This window comes from Rhyacophila brunnea, unplaced genomic scaffold, assembly GCF_057557595.1.
Source record: "Rhyacophila brunnea isolate RB1 unplaced genomic scaffold, BYU_Rbru_1.0 scaffold_15, whole genome shotgun sequence".
Taxonomy (NCBI): Eukaryota; Metazoa; Arthropoda; class Insecta; order Trichoptera; family Rhyacophilidae; genus Rhyacophila; species Rhyacophila brunnea.
The window spans coordinates 37,114,154-37,133,535 of NW_028232806.1; the positions used below are offsets into that span (position 1 = coordinate 37,114,154).

General features: G+C 32.6%; 1 protein-coding gene across 1 annotated transcript in view; it reads right to left on the reverse strand.

Moving 5' to 3' along the window:
• Window positions 1–5,391: 5,391 nt before the first annotated feature.
• The window catches only part of LOC147075290 (uncharacterized), a 54,782-nt gene continuing 40,791 nt past the window's right edge, over window positions 5,392–19,382 (reverse strand). The window contains exons 3-4 of the mRNA XM_085942707.1: window positions 15,144–15,375; window positions 5,392–9,360 (exon numbers count right to left, since the gene is read on the reverse strand). Coding sequence (XP_085798833.1) covers window positions 8,116–9,360; window positions 15,144–15,375 — 1,477 coding nt within the window. The 3' untranslated portion in view covers window positions 5,392–8,115. The remainder of the gene's footprint in view (window positions 9,361–15,143; window positions 15,376–19,382) is intronic.

Consider the following 19,382-nt stretch of genomic DNA (forward strand, 5'->3'; position numbering starts at 1 on the left):
ATCACGTTCGAACCTGCTGGGTGTCGTATTTTTATAAAAAATAAGATTTTTCCTATTGGTTATATATTTCTCAGAAGTCTTTTTAAATTCTGAATGTTCAATAAAAAGAATGTCACATTCTTAAATTGTGTGAATTATTCGTTGAATAAAAACAATAGTTCATTATTTGATTTTTGGGTTTGTTACCTACGTTGTGCTCTTTTCATTTTGACACGTCACTCACTCACTGTGACTGTCACGTACTGTGTTCGGAGACTTTTGAGTTACTAAATCACTAAACCATTTAGTGGTAACTAAATCACTCTCCACTCGTCTAAACTACTCGACTAATCAGAATCAGCCTTAACCTCCAAAATATATCACATTTATCATTTTACGTATTCAGGTGGTTAATTATTATAAATAAGTTAACTGTCTGAACTGTCAAAAAGTACTATCTTTTAACAGCTCCTCTCTTGGCTGTGTTAATTTGTAGAGCGAAACAGATTATGTCAATTTTACATATTGAGAATTGAAATGCAAGATCCGACTGTTTTGAAATATGAGTACGTCACGGCCGCTGTCTTAATTTATAGTTTGAGCTGTCAAATATCGAGTGGCTAGTAGCAGCTAGTAGTAACATAATATTTGTTTTACTGCAATAATTACATGACTAATAAAATTGTAGGTTATGTTAATATGGTTGATGTATCAATACAAAATTCTTGGGTTCGAGTGTATGCACCAGCACGAATATAACCGAATTTGACCGACATGTCTACTAACCTAAATTTTTTCTGTATTACAAATTTACCGATTATTATAGATAGCTGTCGATAACCGTCTTGCATACCTATGGAATGTCTTCCGTGTTAATTTGGACCAATGAAAATAACGGAAACGTGCTAAGTGATAACTGTTACGAATAGCTGCGCTGGTCCAAAATTATATACAAAAACGTTACCAGCAAATTAGTTTTGTAAAGGAACCAAGATACAATTACATTTAAATATATTGATTTTACCACCGGAGAGTATAGCAAAATAATATTGGTATGTAATAATATACTTTTTTTATATTCCGAAAAAAAATTATAAAAAAAAAACATTTTTTTTTAATATTGAGATCCTTATTTAAAAATATTTAAAAAATCTCCCTAAATATCATTATTTTAAGTTTTCTTGCTATTGTTATATCGCATAGGTTTTGGGACCTATTCTGTTTAGAAATTAAAAATGAAAAAATATTCTATTATGTTGGTAATTTGTAAAAATATATATTTGAGAAATGTGTAATAATTATTATTATTATTAACGTTTTTATTTGAATACCTAGTGAAATGTGAATATTTTATTTTTAAATATTTAAAATTTTAGCTTATAGCTACATAATCATTGTTAAATAATGGATATAATAGTCAAATAAAAACCCAATGAGTATTTTAATTCTTTTAAATCATGAATGATATTTTTTTCATTTTTTTTACCTTTTCAGGAAATTTTACTACCTACCAGTGGCGAAGGGTGGAGGTAGGGTGTTAAGATCCGACATAAATAGTGCACGCTACACACTCTCAGTCACACATAGTTGTTTTCATTTAACTAAGACTATAATTAATGGCAGCTTAGTTTTTAAGATTCAATTAAACCTTGAGTAAACCAAGCAGATTTGTGTACGAGTCAGAGTATGGACCTAATAGGTTGAGCAAGTGGGTGACATCCATTTCTTGTAAAAACAGGCCCATATGATCTTATTAGGATCGGACATGGTCGGGGGGGGGGGGGGGGGGAAAACCAAACCATCAAAAAATATTCGTCTACCTATAAAATATTTTTCATCTATTATGGTTTGGTTTAGGCAGGGCTTAAGGCTATACCTCAGGGTCTAAAAAGATCGTGGCTAGGCGATGCGCGGATTGCGGGTCGTGGGTGCAAATGACGCAATGTGAACGAAATATAGTTTGCCATATAAATCCAACGTGCGTCCATTTAATGTTTTGTTTATTGTTTTAGTCATCTTTCCACGATTTAAGAATTAATACCCCCGTCGCCATCATGAAATAAATTGACGTGTTCCCAGCTCGACGTTCTCTCTCCGAATGTTAGCGAGTCCAAAATTTCGTCGCGCCTACAGTTGAAAATTATTTACCGTTTCACTGATGTATCGTCTCAATGAATTTTAAAAAACTAACCAACACCATCTGTAATATTATTATATATTCTTAATTCAACGAAAACCAATAAGTATGACTGAAAAAGTGTGCACTATTTTTGTCAGGTCGCCTATAGCATACCTAAACTATTATGTTTTGATTTGGGCAGGGTTTAATTGATTTTTAAAAACTAACCGGCACCATTTATAATTTGTATTCTTGTTAAATGAAAACAAATAAGTATGACTGACAAAGTTTAGTGTGGACTATTTATGTGACATCTTAATAGCCTACCTCCACCCATCGCCATTGCCACCTACCTATATCAGTGATGAGTCACCCGCATCCTGGCAAGTATTTTAAAATTATAATATCTTGAAGAATGAACAATAATTGTATTTTTTTGTATAATAATCAGTTTCGATAACTTTCTTGATTTATCACAGAACACCAACCTTACAAACAGCTGCCATGAGAATTGATGTTTATAGACTTACTAACATATTCATGCCTTACACGGATATTATGTTTACAAAAATATGGTGCATAGAAAGTTTTTAGTATTTATTTAATTTGATCTTCATAAAAAAAAACAGGTTACTCACAGCATTAGGTACCAGTGGCGAAGGGTGACTTTTGGAAAGAGGTAGGCTGTAGAGATCTGATAAAAAGAACACACTACTTGTCAGGTATACTTACGAGAAATAAGAAGATAATACAATATTACTACTAATGAATGACACTTTGACACCCACGGTGGCCGCGCGGCTGAAGCGTTGGACTGTCACGCCGTGGGTCTCAGGTTCGAATCCTGGGTCTGGCAAGTACACATCGTCTCTGTTCTGGCAGAACACACTAATTGGAGAATACTAGTTTTGAGTAATTTGACTTTAAAGTTTTTAAAATGTTTGAAATGGTCTGAGTTTATTAAGTAATCGTAAAAAGGATGACTTTAAAATATAGACTGTTTATTTATTAAGAAGGTATCCAGACAGTAATGTTTGAAATAAGGAACATTTTAGTATAACTAACTTGATATGTCATTTTTTTGAATTAGTGTCTTCTGCCAGAACAGTGACGACATATTGTTTTTCAATTTGTGTGTGAGTCAGGGTATGGACCTAAGAGGTTGAGCAAGTGACTGACATCCATTTCTCGTAAAAAACAAAATCTGTTAATACAAACCTCTACCCTGTGGAGGCCCATATGATCCTATTAGGATCGGACATGGTCGTATTATATTATTATTACTACTAATGAATAGGTACACACTAATGACAACGACACACTAATTTAATGAAACTTCAAAAACTCAATGATGACGTAAAATTAAGCGATTAAGCGAAAAAAATTGAGAATTATTTGAAACATAATCCGACCTTTATTTACGTCAAGACAGATGGCGCGCTGTGGTATATTTTTAAAACCTTTGCAGATTATTCTGTTATTATCTGTGTAATACATTCCTACACATACGGCATCTCTCGTTGGCAAAATAAATTATTTTATAGAATATATCGTCGCCATAGATGTCAAGGGAGCCAGTCCACAAAATTATAATCCTGAGAAACAGGCGCGCAGAGATTTTATGTGACAAAAAAAGGTAACATTTTTTTATTGAACTTTTTTGTTTTTAAAGATATAACGGTAAAACTTTGAACGTAAAACATACTTTTTGGTCTTTTTATTATTTTGTACAAATAACTAAAAAAGATAGTATCTTAGAAGTTATGTGTGTTATTTATCTCTTGACCACTGAATATTGAAATGTACAAAAAATGTAGTCAAAAGAGTTTTGTGGCTTAAATTTATTGACCACTGCATCTTTGATGATTTTAAAATACTTTTGTGTGCTTTACTCATGTTTGCCAAATTTGTCGCTTGGCTCCCTTGACATCTACGGTGACGATAATATAATCAAGTGATTATATAAATAAGTCAATATGCAATTAAAAAATATTTTTCTTAAGAAGGTAGGCTTCAAATAATCACTTAGTATGGAGTCTTCGCCACTGTTAGGTACTGTCCTACAACTAATAAGATTGATTTACTAATAAATACATTCTAAGAATCATTGTAAAGCCGCATTTAGACCAAGCGAGTGATTGTTTGTTCTTCCCCCACTCCAATGAAATTCTTATGCTCGCTTAACAAAAAGCAGAGAATTTTGCTGGAGTGAGGGAAGAACCAACATTCCCTCGCTTGGTCTAAATGTGGCTTAAATCGTCTGCATGGTGACATAAATCCGACAAGAAGTGTAAGTCATAATAAAATATGAATGGTAATTTACAGGGAACTCAGAAATAATGGGAACTGAAATATCTAACGGGTGTGGAAAAACAGGCATCCGATCTTGAGTTTGGAAGAATATGGGATAAACTTAAACACGTGTTAAGTATCTGCTTATATTTCGTTCTGACAAAAGCTCTCGTTTTATGTACTGACGCTCATTGAAACACAACTTGAAATTGCAACACACGCTATTGCACATTTATAATGTGTGGGTCATTGTCGTAGGACACTCACGCATTCAAAACCTTGCATCAAAATGTAGTGTATTGGGTTATGGTCTATCGGAATTCAATTTATTAGTCTGTTCTGTGGTAATTTAGTATAGTCATTGCTCACTGAAGAAGGAAGCCGATACATTACACGACTGGTACTACTTTTCGCCCCTACCGTTGTCTATGGATGACCTGTCATTGTCTATAGAGTGCTCATACTGACGCGTCTGTCGTGTTCACTTGTCGGAGTATTCTTAGTTTCAGATTTCTTTCAGATTATTTTAACGTATCTTGGAGACCTTGGAGTTCATCTGATTTCGTGGTTATGTGTTATTAATAATAATTGGAAGTGACGATCAAAGTAAGTAACCTTCTGTGTATAATAATATCATAATACACTAAAACGTTTGTCAATGTGACAGTCGATTCTAAACGACAATAACTAATAACTTATTTATACTCTTCAGTCATTATAGAATACCAAACTCTGCTTGCAAGTTTTTTTATCAATAAATAGTATGGCAGTGGACGACTAGTTGCTTGTGCAAAAGGTTATGCTTATTAATCTAAAGATGGCGGTGCTATAGTATATTATTTGACTAAAAATGGTTAGAAACTTAGATAAAAAAATAAAAAAATATTTTTCAAGTGTATAACTGTATATTATTTTATTAAGTACAGTCAAAAGTATAATACAATAATTATTTTTAATCCTATTTTGAATATACACAAATATACAATATCTACATGGTTTTGTACAGTACAAACTTCAATAATACTATGTACTATTAATCAATGACATAAATCTAAATAAGTAGGTTATTATTTAAATTCAGTAATATCTCGGTTTTTTTATTGTCTACAACATTACATATTCACATTTTCTAAGCCTATAAATGTAGTAGTGTTTAAAGTTTCATTCATATTAATCCTGGTAACAAAAATTCTGACACAATGATGTGACATTAAAAATTAAAAAATTATAGTAACAGAGACATCTATTGAGTTTTTTTATCACTATATAGATTTGCCTGTTTTATTACTATATAGACAGAATATGGGTAGAAAAGTACTCGTTCATTTTCATACATAGGAGTAAGTAAATTGTTGCGATGCAATATTTATTGGGTGTCTTTATTTCTTTAAAAATATGTGAAGTGTGTGTGATGTTCAATGGAACGGAGACAGATCGGAAAGCAAAACTGATTGTTTAATCCTTACAGCGCGAACGCCACAGCTGTTGTGTCCTGATTAAGGGGCCATTAGATATAATTTGCATGTTATTTAAATCTGGTAATTAAATGCTCCGCAGTGAATTGGTTAAAAGCCGTGTCCGGAAATTTGTACGTATGCAGTTCGCCATATCACACTTCGCTGTGAAATCTTGTATCGGAAATATATGGTCACATATTAAACCGTGAGACGTGAAGACCGTGCAACCTTTTTGGGTTGTATAGTACGGTTTCTTGTCGGTGTACGTTTACAGGAAGCCAGCGGCAAACAAATTTTTAAAAATAGCTGATATACTGGATTAATTGTTAGGTTAGGTTTTCATTCTTGAAGGAACATTATTGTCTACAATACTCCACGAACAACGCTTAATTTTTTCATCTCTTTCCGATAAGAAAGCACACGGCAAACTGTGCTACGGTGAAATGTAATACGTACAATTTACATGTAACAAATACAAAAGCCCAGTGTCGGAGTACAATATTTTATGTCAAATAGTATTTTCAGGAGAAACTGAAAACATTCTTATAAAATAGTGCCTAGGTACCATTCAGTTACTGTAGAATGTGGTAATAATAATTTTATATTTCACAATAGAAAGAACATTCATACATACAATATTTAAAGACTATTAGATACTTATCTTTACGTTGGCGACACTGCCGTACTTACTAAATTTAAGTCTATGATTATTTGTTTACAATAATTTACCTACCTTTAAATTTGATCACAATGACTTTGTGTAGTAACTTTATCACAAAAAAGGAATGTACTTAATACGCAGTGGTAAATCTAAAGTACTACATTAATTTAAATACTTAACTAATTTAACAAATTATATTTAATATATATTATTTACAAATATTAATACTATAATTTCAAAAAAATACTTGTATAGTTAGGTATATACTTATTAGTTAATACATTTTAAAAAAGGAATTTCAATTTCATTTTTAAGACAGGAGAAAATATTTAAATTTTACATGGCTTCTTTTTACATCCTGCTATGTCATCTCCACACCATTTTGGACATATATGCCTTGCCATAAAGATTGAGGAGCACCCTTGAGAGTGATGTCCCAAGAATAACTTCCCATGACCCTGGTTGTGAATGACATACAATACAATGTGCAAAATTTTTAGTTTCCTTTATATTTTACGGCCCACGATGGCCGAGTGGCTAACGTGTCTGCTTATAATGTCGTGAGTCTATCAAATACACATATTGTTTTTGAATGTGTGTTTTGAGTCAACGTATTCAAATTAATACAAAACCTTCACTCTGTGGAGGCCTATATGATCTTCTTAGGATCGGGCATGGTCAAAAAAAATATATATTTTAAAAAAAACTAATACATAGGTACTATCGTAAGAGGCTTGATGAATCAAATTTTAATTTTAATTTACGAGTGTGTTGTACTATTCTATAGTAATCGGATATATTATTAATGATTAGAATTTCCCATTTTGGTATCTTCAGGCATTAAATTAATATTATGGTATGTGTAGCATAGATACATAAGTGAAACGGTAAATAATTGTCAACAATAGGTGGGACGAAATTTCACATCGTCGCCAATCACCGAGCAGCATTCGAGGTGGGAGCACGTCGATTTTTTTTGTGATGGCGTCATAAGATTATATACTTACTTATATTGTGTAAATATTACTAAAAAACGTTATGCCTGAACTCCAATTTTCAATGAATATAATATTATTATTATTACTAATATAACAATAAACATAACACTAATTGGACGCATGTTCAATTTTTATGACAAATTATGTTCCGTTCGACACGCGTCATTAGCACAATCCGCGCCGCATATACGATCTTTTTAGACCATGCCTCAGCTAAGAGCCTTAAGTATACTGACAATCTTTTTTGTTACTGTTTATCTTTGAAATTAACTAAATGAAATTATCGTATAATTAATGTACACATAAGTACAGAGAAAGGTTTTTTAAAGTTTTAAATCAATATTGGAAATTTTTCTGATCAATTAGAATTCTATCCTTACAATGACTGTGTATTCTCTATTGCCAAATGATACCATTAATTTGTTAGACATTGAGTAATTATCCCTCGTGGAAACCAGGTCACACTAATCAATCGGAGTAGTTCATCCATTGCAATTGAATCAATATGGAGGTCCTCACGAAGTATGTGATTGGCATCCAGGGATTCGCCACGCACCATTGGGGGTTAATAATACAATATCTCAAATCTCCAAGATTCATCAAAATACATCAATGGTGATGATGGTGACTTGGCCCTTCACCACTGCCATGTCTTTTAATAACAAGAGGCGCCAATTTTGTTTTCAGTCTCGCCAGTCGTTTGGATACTGGTAAACGAAGATCAGGCATCGACCTACTAGAATGGACGCCCGGTTGTATTTGTGCTATGGCAGGAATATTTTTGCTATAATATCTCGGCATACTGTAATCGTTCTCGGTGAATATCACGTCTGGAGTTGTGACAATACTCTGCAAGCTCGTCTCAGCTTTGTACACGCCAATTTCAGGCGTCTCGGCGTAGAATTTTGGAAGTTTTCCACCCTTAATAACCGGAGTATCTGTACATTGACTAAGAAGACTAAAATCGCCACCAGGATGCGTATCGAGATGTGCTGATGAGATGGCAAAAATATCTTGACTCATGGACTTACTCGACTGCTCTAAAGTATTATTATAATGAGGTATTGAGAGATATGATGCACTTCTTTGGGGCAATCTAGCCAGAACTCTGTTTCGAATGTTTTCTTCCAAATGTTTCATACTATCCACACGTCTCAAATCTTGTATCGAAATTTGTCTATGTTGATCGAAATGTTTCATACTGTCGACTCGTTTTAAATCTGGTCTTGAAATTTGTTGTACGCGGTCGAAATTTTTCAAGCTGTCGACTCGTCTCAATTCTGGCCTCGAAATTTGATGTACGTGTTCAAAATTCTTCATGCTGTCAACTCTATTGATATCTTGTTTTGGACTAGTTGTTGTAATACTCTTGGAGCTGTCTGTTCTAGGTAAATATAAAGCGCTTCTGGCTCTAGGTAATGATTTTGCAGTGTTTTCTTTCAGTATACTTTTAAGGCTTTCCGTCTTCAGTAAAACTTTTGGATCTCCAAGACTTGGAACAAAATCAGGCGTCTTTGTGGGTTCAATTTTATCTAAACACTTCATTGATATTCCAATATCTTCAGGTGATGTTGGTGTCTTTGGTCCACTGCTATCATCTTCTTCTTCTTCTTCAATTTTACCCATCTTGTGTTCAGGAAATATTTCATCCTGAAACATGATATAAAAGTCTGGCACTTTTTCTTCATCGTTTTCTTTATTAAGATCATTGTTTTTTGTGTTGTTGTTATCTTCAAAGGAAACAGCTTTCCCGGTCGGTCCATTGTAGTAGCCATTTGAGTTTTTATGGTCTTTATTATTCTCTTCATTTTCAACTATCGAATCGTCGATGAAGATCATCGACTTAGCAAATACCTAAAAAAAGAAAAGAATAATTTTCATCAATTACAAATTAAAATATCAAACGACATGTTGCCCAAAACATGAAAGCCATACGTTATTTCTTTATATATTGTATGTTTTTTGAAGAATAAATTTTTATTTTGGTATAAGTATATATTATGTAACTAGGTATTATAATATTGTTTTCACATTGACTAAAATAGAAGAATATTCGCAAATAATAAAAAAACAGAACTTTTTAAAATTATTCATGTGTAATAATGGAATCAAAAAGGACAAGTGAAAAAGTGACTGACTCATTTGTTTCAGAACAAATGAAAAAATTAAAAGTGAAAGCATGACTCATTTGTTTTTAAAACAAATGATAATGCAGTAAACTGCATTACCGTTCGAGCTTTCAATTATTATTTTCGCCAATTGATGTCACTACACCCAAATTTGTAATTATTATAGAGAATTACCATTATTATTAGTAATTACCAAATGTTTAACAATATGTTCACAATCAATTATTTCTCATCAAGAGTATATTGATTATGATATTATACTTAATGTGTGTTTGGATATAGACCATTCACTCGATAGGTTAAACCAAGGCCTGAACAAAAACGATGCATGAGTGCGAGTGAGAAAGTATTCGGCACCCTTACAATTTCTGCGACACGCGCTAGAGTAAGATAAAAGGTCTACTAGCTACAAGCCAGTTTCCAAAAATATCGCCATCAAATCGGGGCGAAACGCTTCACATAGCGTCGATAACTTGCGAGCTCGTGTTGCTAAAATTGATATTTTTTGTGTTAAACATAAAGTCAGTGGTAAATATTTTTGGTTAATTAAGTAGAAAATATGGTTCTGTGTGTTGTACTGATAAGCAAGAAGATGGTATTACGTTTCATAAGTAAGTTGATACATGTTCGTGATAATTTATTTGTATTTTATTATATATTTAAATATCAGTGACCTAGTATATCTTTAAAATAACTTAAATTATGGATATCTTTATCTAATGGTTGCATTTTGACCGCTTAAAAATACTATATAACGTAACAAAATAGAAAATTATATTTTAATTCTGAGCGTCTAGTGCGAGCACTTTGGGCGAGCACTAGCGAAATGGTCTATGGTCTCGAACATTTGTAGACGAATGCGTTCGATCGCTCACAAACCAAACGCAAGGCACGCGGCTTCATTTAGCAATGCAACGGGTGGCGTCTATATGTATCTATAGTCTAAGGGTTAAACGAATTATTAACAGTAATTTCTCGTATACGACGTAATAATAAACAATGAGGCGAAGTCAATTTACAAATAACCGAACATAGATTAATTTTCTGCAATATTGATCAAAGATTTGGAATCGAACCAAGATCCGGATCTCAGTTATGACTTAATACGATCTACGTATTCTCTCAGACTTACTATCCGACACCAAGAAATCGGTGATAACAGTTAGTCGCTGTAGTCGTTTATAGAAGACTTCTCAGCGACTTACCTGTCATCGCGGCAACGTATACTACATGAATTTACTATCTGCCAGTAAACTCGCCGAGTGTAATCATCTAACTAGGTAACAAGCAGATTGTAAACAATCTACGAAAAAAGTTGAAAGCCAAGCTACTTTACTCGCTACTCGCTGGCGTGTGGACTTGTTAGCTAGTCAACTAGCCGTGTTTCATCATAGTTGCTATTGAACTAGCTGCGAGTACGAGCAAATTAAATAAACAACATATGGTTTCAACTCGCTAGCTTGTTGGCTACTGAGCGAGTGCAAAGTTTTGTGTGTCATCATCACTATCACACTAGCTGACTAGCCTGCTTTTAAACTCGCTCAATCTAATTAAGGCTTTATATGCGACTGTTTTTTCTTCCCAATAAACCAAAAGTTTACTAATAATAATTCTAACGTCACTTCTGATCGTTTTAGAAATATTTTTATAATAAAAAGCTTCAATTTACGTATATTGATAGATCCGTACACCACGGGAGTGTAAAATGAAATGATAAATTTGGGGGCGTTCATTTAAAAACGGAAGTGCGATTAGCTGCACTAGAGGGGATTCTTAATTCACAGTTTTAACATAGACGAAGTTCTTGTTCAACAATAGGTTTAAGTCTTAGGATCTGGTTCAGGAATTCCTTCAAGTTTCCAATATTATAAGTAGGTACATAGACATTCTTTTGTTTATTTAAATTTTATTAAATTATAAAAAAATATTTAGAACTGTTTAACCTGGATATCTATCTACTAAGGTATGTATTTAGACCAATCACTTAAATTTAAAGACAATAAGATGTAGGTACCTACATTCTTAGTCAATACGAAAATTCATTTTGATACATTGTCAAATTAGCATAACAAATAACGCAAGTCATTTTGTATAACGCCTGTATTTTTCAGAGGTTTAAAAACAGAAATTTATAAACAGAATATATTATATACGATTGATAATTGATACATACGATTGATAAGTTAATATGACTTATAATAATTATAAATTTTAAATAATTTAATGACTGCTTTATTAGCCGTTAATTGAATAAATAGATGCATCGTGCTAGTGCCATTATTATTACAATATATTGCCATTTAAAATCCTAATCCCCTCCCAACTCAAAAGGAATTTCTTCAATATTTCAATGTAAGTGTACCGTGTACCTTGTACCCAGTGACGTCCCGTGGGGGTAGGCAGATTGAGCGTCGCTTGGGGGCGGCAGTTACTCGAAGGGCGGCAAATCGAAGAGAATCATTTAGAATATAGGTATAGAAATAGCTACCAAAACTTAGTAATAATGAAAATAACTTTCCATTAAAAAATGCAGCTAACTGGTTTTGTCGGGTGCGCGATATTAGTTTACTTCCGTTACCCATCGACGTCGTTGGTGACTAGAAACGACACGTGCAGATTTGCGAATAATATTTACTGTCTGATACTTAGTAATGTATCAATACAACACATTTTTTAGATATTGGACTCATGTAAGGATGATAAAAATACTGTATAGAAACATGGTGCGGCATTTTGACGCTGCCTAGGGGCGGCATTTTATCTAGGGACGTCACTGAGTGTACCTACTGACAATTTTAAATTTCTGACTAACCGCTTCTCTCGCTTTTTTGCCTTTTCCCCAGTTCAGTTTAGGGTATGAATAAACATTATTTAAAATTCTTGATCTTGATGTTAAAAATAACAACCGCCTAATTTTATGAATTCATGTGATTTAAAATGATTAATGAGAACTGTGTTGAGAAAAGTGCTGGAGCTCCGATGCACCGACCTGGCATGCTCCGGCTCCACTACACCACTGAATATACCTAGAGTGTCTTCTCATATTATTTTTTTATTGACATGGCAATAATTCCTATATTAAAGTCATGATTATCATCTATTACGTTTGCAACTGTTTACATACCTAGTAGATGTCAATAGTGTACATAATAATTAATAAGACGTATAAAATACTGCCAGTATTTCGTGTCTGCCTATGTAATAGATACTTAAAATAAATTTCATCTGTCGAAAATAGGCAAGTAAACGGCATTAAAAATTATTAATTTAATTTCTGAATATATATGATATAATAATAATATGACAGCTGTCAGATCGTTATACGCAACCGAATAACATTCAATTATTATTTAAGTAACGTTTTATGCATCTCGGCAGTGGCGATTTTCTTTGACGCAGACAACGCAATCGATTCGACATTTTAAAGAATTCGAAGATTTAAAATTGGGCCTCGAAACGGGTTATTCAACATTAAACGGGGATTTCAAAATATTAAATAGATTCGTATTTCTCACAAATTGAGTATAGAATACTAATGCTAATCATTGTCTCCACGTCCCTACGCCCTCCACTGCATCTCGGCTTTAAAATTTTCTTTGTTCTCGTTAAAACAATGTTAATTGCGACTTTTTCCTAAAATGCAGGTTTCTAAATATTTTTTCAGCTTATTTTATTTTTGTGAATGACATATTTGGCAACACTGACACCTACCTACATAATTAAATTTTAAGTACCTACATATTATCTCCATCACGCAATTTACCTAAATATTTACCCGTAATAATTATCTGTTACTAAAAAACTTAAATGTGGTAGGTATATAAACGATGTAAAAACAATAATTAATACCTAATATTTTTTTTTTAATTATTACTAATATTTCTGTGATTCCATATAAAAAGAACTTGAGAAACCCTGACCTTCTATATAAGTAGGTAAGTACTGCAAATTGTTAATATGCAGAGATCACTACAAAGTCATTCGAGGTAATACCCTTAGGCAGTGTTTCTCAATGTTTCATAATGATATTACCTTGTACCGGTGTTGTTTTATGTGCAGGTGTATTAATATGGCAATTATGATTGGTACATCAAAATGACGTGAACTTTAAGATACTGTTGTTCGGATTAAGGTGAATACTTCACCTATCAGAGGCACGTAGCGGAAAAATACGAAGCTTTCAATTTGGGATTTGTTTGTGGTAATTTACAGTTTAAAGTATTTTAATTAATAAATAGGTACGTTCGTAAGTATCTAAAAACATTAATAACCATTTTTTTTATTTTAAAGCTAAGATAAACTTAAGGCGATGTCTTTACCTACCAGAGGCACCTAGCGGAAAAATACGAAACTTACAATTTAAGACATTTTTTTGATAATTTACCTGTATTAATTAATAAATACATATGCACCTATCTGAAAACTTTAAAAATAAAAATATTTTTTATTTTAAGTCAAAGATAAACGTACAATATTGTAATAAATCTTATTTAGGTATAGTCCCAATATTAAAGCTCAGTTTGATATAAAGAACAAGGATTTCAAGTTATACCTACACATTTATATTTTTATAAAAATCGATGTTTTTTTAAATAAATATAAAAATATTAAAACTATGAATTAGTCAAAAATCTCTTAAGGTCAGCATAGACACTTAATAAACTAAATTATAATAATAAATATGATCATAAAATATTTGTAATAATAAGATGGGGTCCTTTGACAAATTCACATTTTATAACATTTTTTTACAATTATTGTAAGTTTATCTTTGACTTAAATAAAAAAAAATAAAAAAAAATTACGTTTTCAGATAGGAAGATATTTATTAATTAATACAGTTGAAATTGTAAATTATCAAAAAAATGTTTCAAATTGCAAGCTTCGTATTTTTTCCGCTAGGTGCCTCTGGTAGATAAAGACATCGCCTTAAGTCTTCATTTCTTCTATAAATCAAAGTCATCTTTATATTGTTCGACAAATAAGCTGTAAGCAATGACGTCCCGTGGGGGTAGGCAGATTAAGGGTCGCTTGGGGGCGGCAGTTACTTGAAGAGCGGCAAACCGAGGAAAATCATTTGGTATATATAGAAATCACTACCTAAACTGAGTACTTATTAATGAAAATATCGTTCCTTTCAAAAATTCAGCTCACTGGTTGGAAACAAAATGTATGAATTAGCTTAAAACAGGACTTTAATTTTTGTCAGTTTCGCGATGTCTAGTTTACTTCTGTTGCACTTCGACGTCCTTGGTGACCAGAAACGACACGAGCACGGATATTAAAAAATATTGTATAAAAAATGGGGCGGCATTATGTCTAGGGACGTCAATGGCTGTAAGAATGTGTTTTGCGCCTATTAATAATGTCCTGTTAAGTGAACGAAACAGCTTCTGATCTTTATTCAATTATGTATAAGTATTATGTTTTATTTAAATTACATAATACAAATAACAATCTACTAATAATAACGATCCCATTTATAGATGAAGGTTTAAATTTAATTACCTCGTATATGTTAGGTGCCAAAATGGGCAGCTCTACCAATACGCCCCTGCCCTCCGGCTGCGCGGTGACTGGCGGGTAGCCCATGTTCTCGATGATGTTTCCATTGTCGTAGCCGTTGGTGTAGCACTTCTCGTCCCACGCCGATGATGGACCATAGTCTGCGAAGTTCGCGATCGACTCATCGTAACAGAAGCGCTCTTCACAGCAATTCCAGTACAGAGATTCAAGGCATCTGAAATGACCAAATTAGTATATTTTATTCATTGAATTATCATTTACGTGTTAATTCTACGATGCTTAATTTATTTATATTTACAGCTGTTTCCAGCTATGAAACTATTTTGGACGAATTATTCGTTCTTGTTCTTCATGTTCAACGTTCTTCTCAAACAGATTTACGAGGTTTTAATAGTAAGGTGACGGTATATTGGTTGTTTAAAATGGTGTCTCGAAATCCTGCTATGTTTTATATATCTAAGATCTAACCTACTTGTTTGTTCCTTGGACGAATGTTGATTGAGTGTTCCAGTTTAATGTATGGTTATTAAGTTACAACTTCAGTAAATATAACATTTTTCTGAATATAAACTTGTTTTTTATCTTATTCAGCTGTCAGATGTAAAAATAATGCGATAAATTGCCAACAATTTAATAGATATTGACATCCATCGGTAGGTATCATTAATTCACCTAACACTTGTTCATAAATTCAGTAAATTTATACGATGCCAGTAAAATTTATGACTTCCTTTTTTATGCATGTCAATAAAATAATGTACTCCCATCGATTGATAAAATCGTAGACCCAAAGGCGAAATGGGTAATAAAATATGAAAATCATTAACCTGCATGTGATCAAAACAGTCTACTAAAGATACTTATCTATGAGCGATCATATGACCATAGATTAATCATATGACTGGTAAATATTATATATATATATTGTGATGTATGTACAATTAACACGTTGTCGTCCGGCGCAATTCAGTCTGACTAATATTTAACTTTAAAAAATATTAAATAACTTTCCTGACAATGATAATTAAATAGTATACTATTGTTTTCCCTACCAATAGGAAAAAACGTATACACCTATTAATTGTAATCGAATGAATGCATGTTACCATCGGCATGGTTAGATACCGTGAAAAAAATATGTAAGTATATTGGAACGGATGCAAACTAAAATATTATGTTTAATAATACAACTAAACAATAAGCACGTATTCTACGTATGATTTTTTCATGAAAACCATAATTATATTAAATTTTTATTAGTTCTAAAATCCAGCATAGAAATATGGCGTTGCCTGCTTCTTTAGACTTAATTTAATATCTTTTTGGAGAATGGAAGTTACCCATTCAATTCAATCCATCTATTATTCTCAAACATTTTTGACTTAAGTACCTAAGTACTTCCTTATTTTCAAATTTAATGTTTATTGTTTAACGTCCTAATTTACAGTTATATAAGACTGGTTTCGCTATAAATCCCGAACTGAGGCCCATTTCACACTGGACACTATATGGCGCACCAGCGTGGCGAGATTCCGCATTTACACATAACTGGATGGGCGCGTTCAGACGGGGACACACGAGTGTCGCGTTCATTTATAAGCCTTCGATTCAATCAAATTCGGCTGATCTTCTAGATTCAAGAAATGTGTCTATAAAGCCATGTGATCAACTATCTGCATACAGCAAAGCTTTTCTTTAACGCAAATGACACAACCGACTCGGTAGAAATTTTTAAAGGGGGCCTCCAAACAGTTAAAACTATTTAAGTACGAAAATTGTACGTATTTCTCACAAATTGATAATTAGGTAAGTACTTAGGTAGGTACCTATATATTTTTAATATAACCGATTATGATTTCACAGAATAAACGTCAGGCAGATCATGCGCTGCCAATAATAAGTAGGTACCCACAAGATTTTGTGGACGTTAAATTGTTATTTTTTATCCTAGAATCGTAAAATCTGACAGTGCGTTGGGCCTCTAAGTCATTAAACGCCCCACTGCTTAAAAAAATATGCATCTGAGAACCCTTCCAGATACCTCGAGGAAGGTAGCGCCCACTTTGGCAAACCAATGTGTATTTTTTTCCACTATTCCACTTCCGAGGAATGCTTTATTTTTATATCAATTATAACCAATACAATTACGTATTTGACTTCTCTATTGAATTGTATTGTATCAAAAATTTAATAATTCAACAAATAAATAAATTTTAAAAATGCGCGTCAATAAAAAGATCTTCTGGTCATTAAGATGTTAGTATCATGATCGTTTTGCCGTATCACAAGGTCTCGCTCAGAGTACTTAATGATAAAATTATGGATCTGTATCACTAGCGTAATTATTTCCAATTACGGTTATTTTGCAAAAACATTCGACCGAATACCGCCAATTTGTTTGGCTTACTTGTTTATTGCATAAACGACCAATGTCCCTTGATGTTAGAAATAAAAATACTCATGTCTCATAATAAGTTAATAGGTTAATTGGTTAATAGGACGTATCTCGGAATCTGGAGTTAGTACCTATTACTAGGACGCAAAATTTTATAACGCTCTTCAATTTGGATTCAATAGATAGATCATACTTAAGGAATCCAATCCCGAGCCAAAATTTTGATCCCAGGATATCGGAATTACAATTTGACGATCCCGGGATTGGCGTTTTTTCAATAGTTAATATATTTACCACGTTTTTCTTAGCTCGTATTCTAGTTTGTCCGGTGGTTGTTTATCCAGTACAAATCTTGCAATCAATTTTAACTAACTTCCCAACTAGCTAGACATTTGAAACTTTAAGAATATATCAGAACACGATGTCAATGCATTCTTTTAATACTTTTAGCCATCTTTAAGTAGAATTGAATTCATTTTCAGTTAATTCTGTTTTGTATGAAAAGTTATTTCGGAAGAAATCCGTAATCCAGTCCACTATTATTGGTTGCTAAGGGGGTGGTCCTAGCAACTAAATTGTTAATATATACGTGCGTTACTATGGAAATCAAAATGACATTTCAGTATTCTATATATTTTGTTTGTTTGTTGCAAAATAGCAAAAAATGATTTGTTGACAATAGCCTTATTTGTGCTAAATTATTAATACATAGAATTGTCAAGTTTATATGATTCAACAGAAAATTTAAAAACGTGGTATGTAAAAAGTTTTTTTTTATCTTGTAATTATTTGTATATCGACTGTGGAAAGGCAAAAGGGCGTAATCCATATAAATCAAATTTTACAGGAGGGACAAAAACGTTTTTGTTATGGTTTTCGGTCAAAGTTAAAAAAACGAAATAGATATAACCTTGAAGTTCATGATAATTAATAATTTGGTTTTTATATTTCTAATCTGATAATCATTATTGAGTTAATTAAAAAAACTAACGAAAATGATGATTAGGTCATTTTTCCTATGTCACTTCCTTCTTTTTTTGTTTTTAATTGCTAGCAAAATTTAGATAATAAATTAGTATTTGCAGCTTACATCCTTTGGGCACAACGTGTATTTAGTCATGTACAACATTATTATGCAATAAAACCTATTTTGAAAAAACTGAGGGTTACGCCTTTTTTCCTTTCTACATTCGATATACAAACAGCATTGATAAAATCCCAAATTTCGTTCCAAATTTAAAAATACTGTCGTGAATATACATAATAATTATGAACAAAACTTAATGAAAATATTGGTGCTGTCATTTGCACTATAGCTCGTTTACACGTGCATGGATCTACTGCTGACAGGTACGTATTATCGCGACGATAAAAAAGAAAATGCACGTGTAAAGGCTGTTACAAGATTGTATGCGAGGGTCAAAAATGTTCAGCAGCTTCTGAATTTTCACGTGATAGTTGGAACTTGTGCGATATCTGCAACTGCACAGTATAACGAACTACAACGCGCAGAGCATTTTGACGTTTACAAATTTTCACAACGTATCAAATAGCACCAGATAATGACAACAACGTGTCTCGCTTACACTTGAAGAATGAGACTAGCGAGACAGTCATCATCACCACTTTTACGTGTAAACAGTTATTATCGCGATACTTAAATTCACACACCATTGGTGCCAGTAAAACAATTCACGTGTATAATTTGAATATTTTGCAAACCATAAAAAAGATTTATTGAAAGGTTTTAGAAGATTTGGATTACCATTAGTTGTGCACGACATTTTCTTTGGCACTGATAAATCTGTTCTTTTTCTGTTATTGTA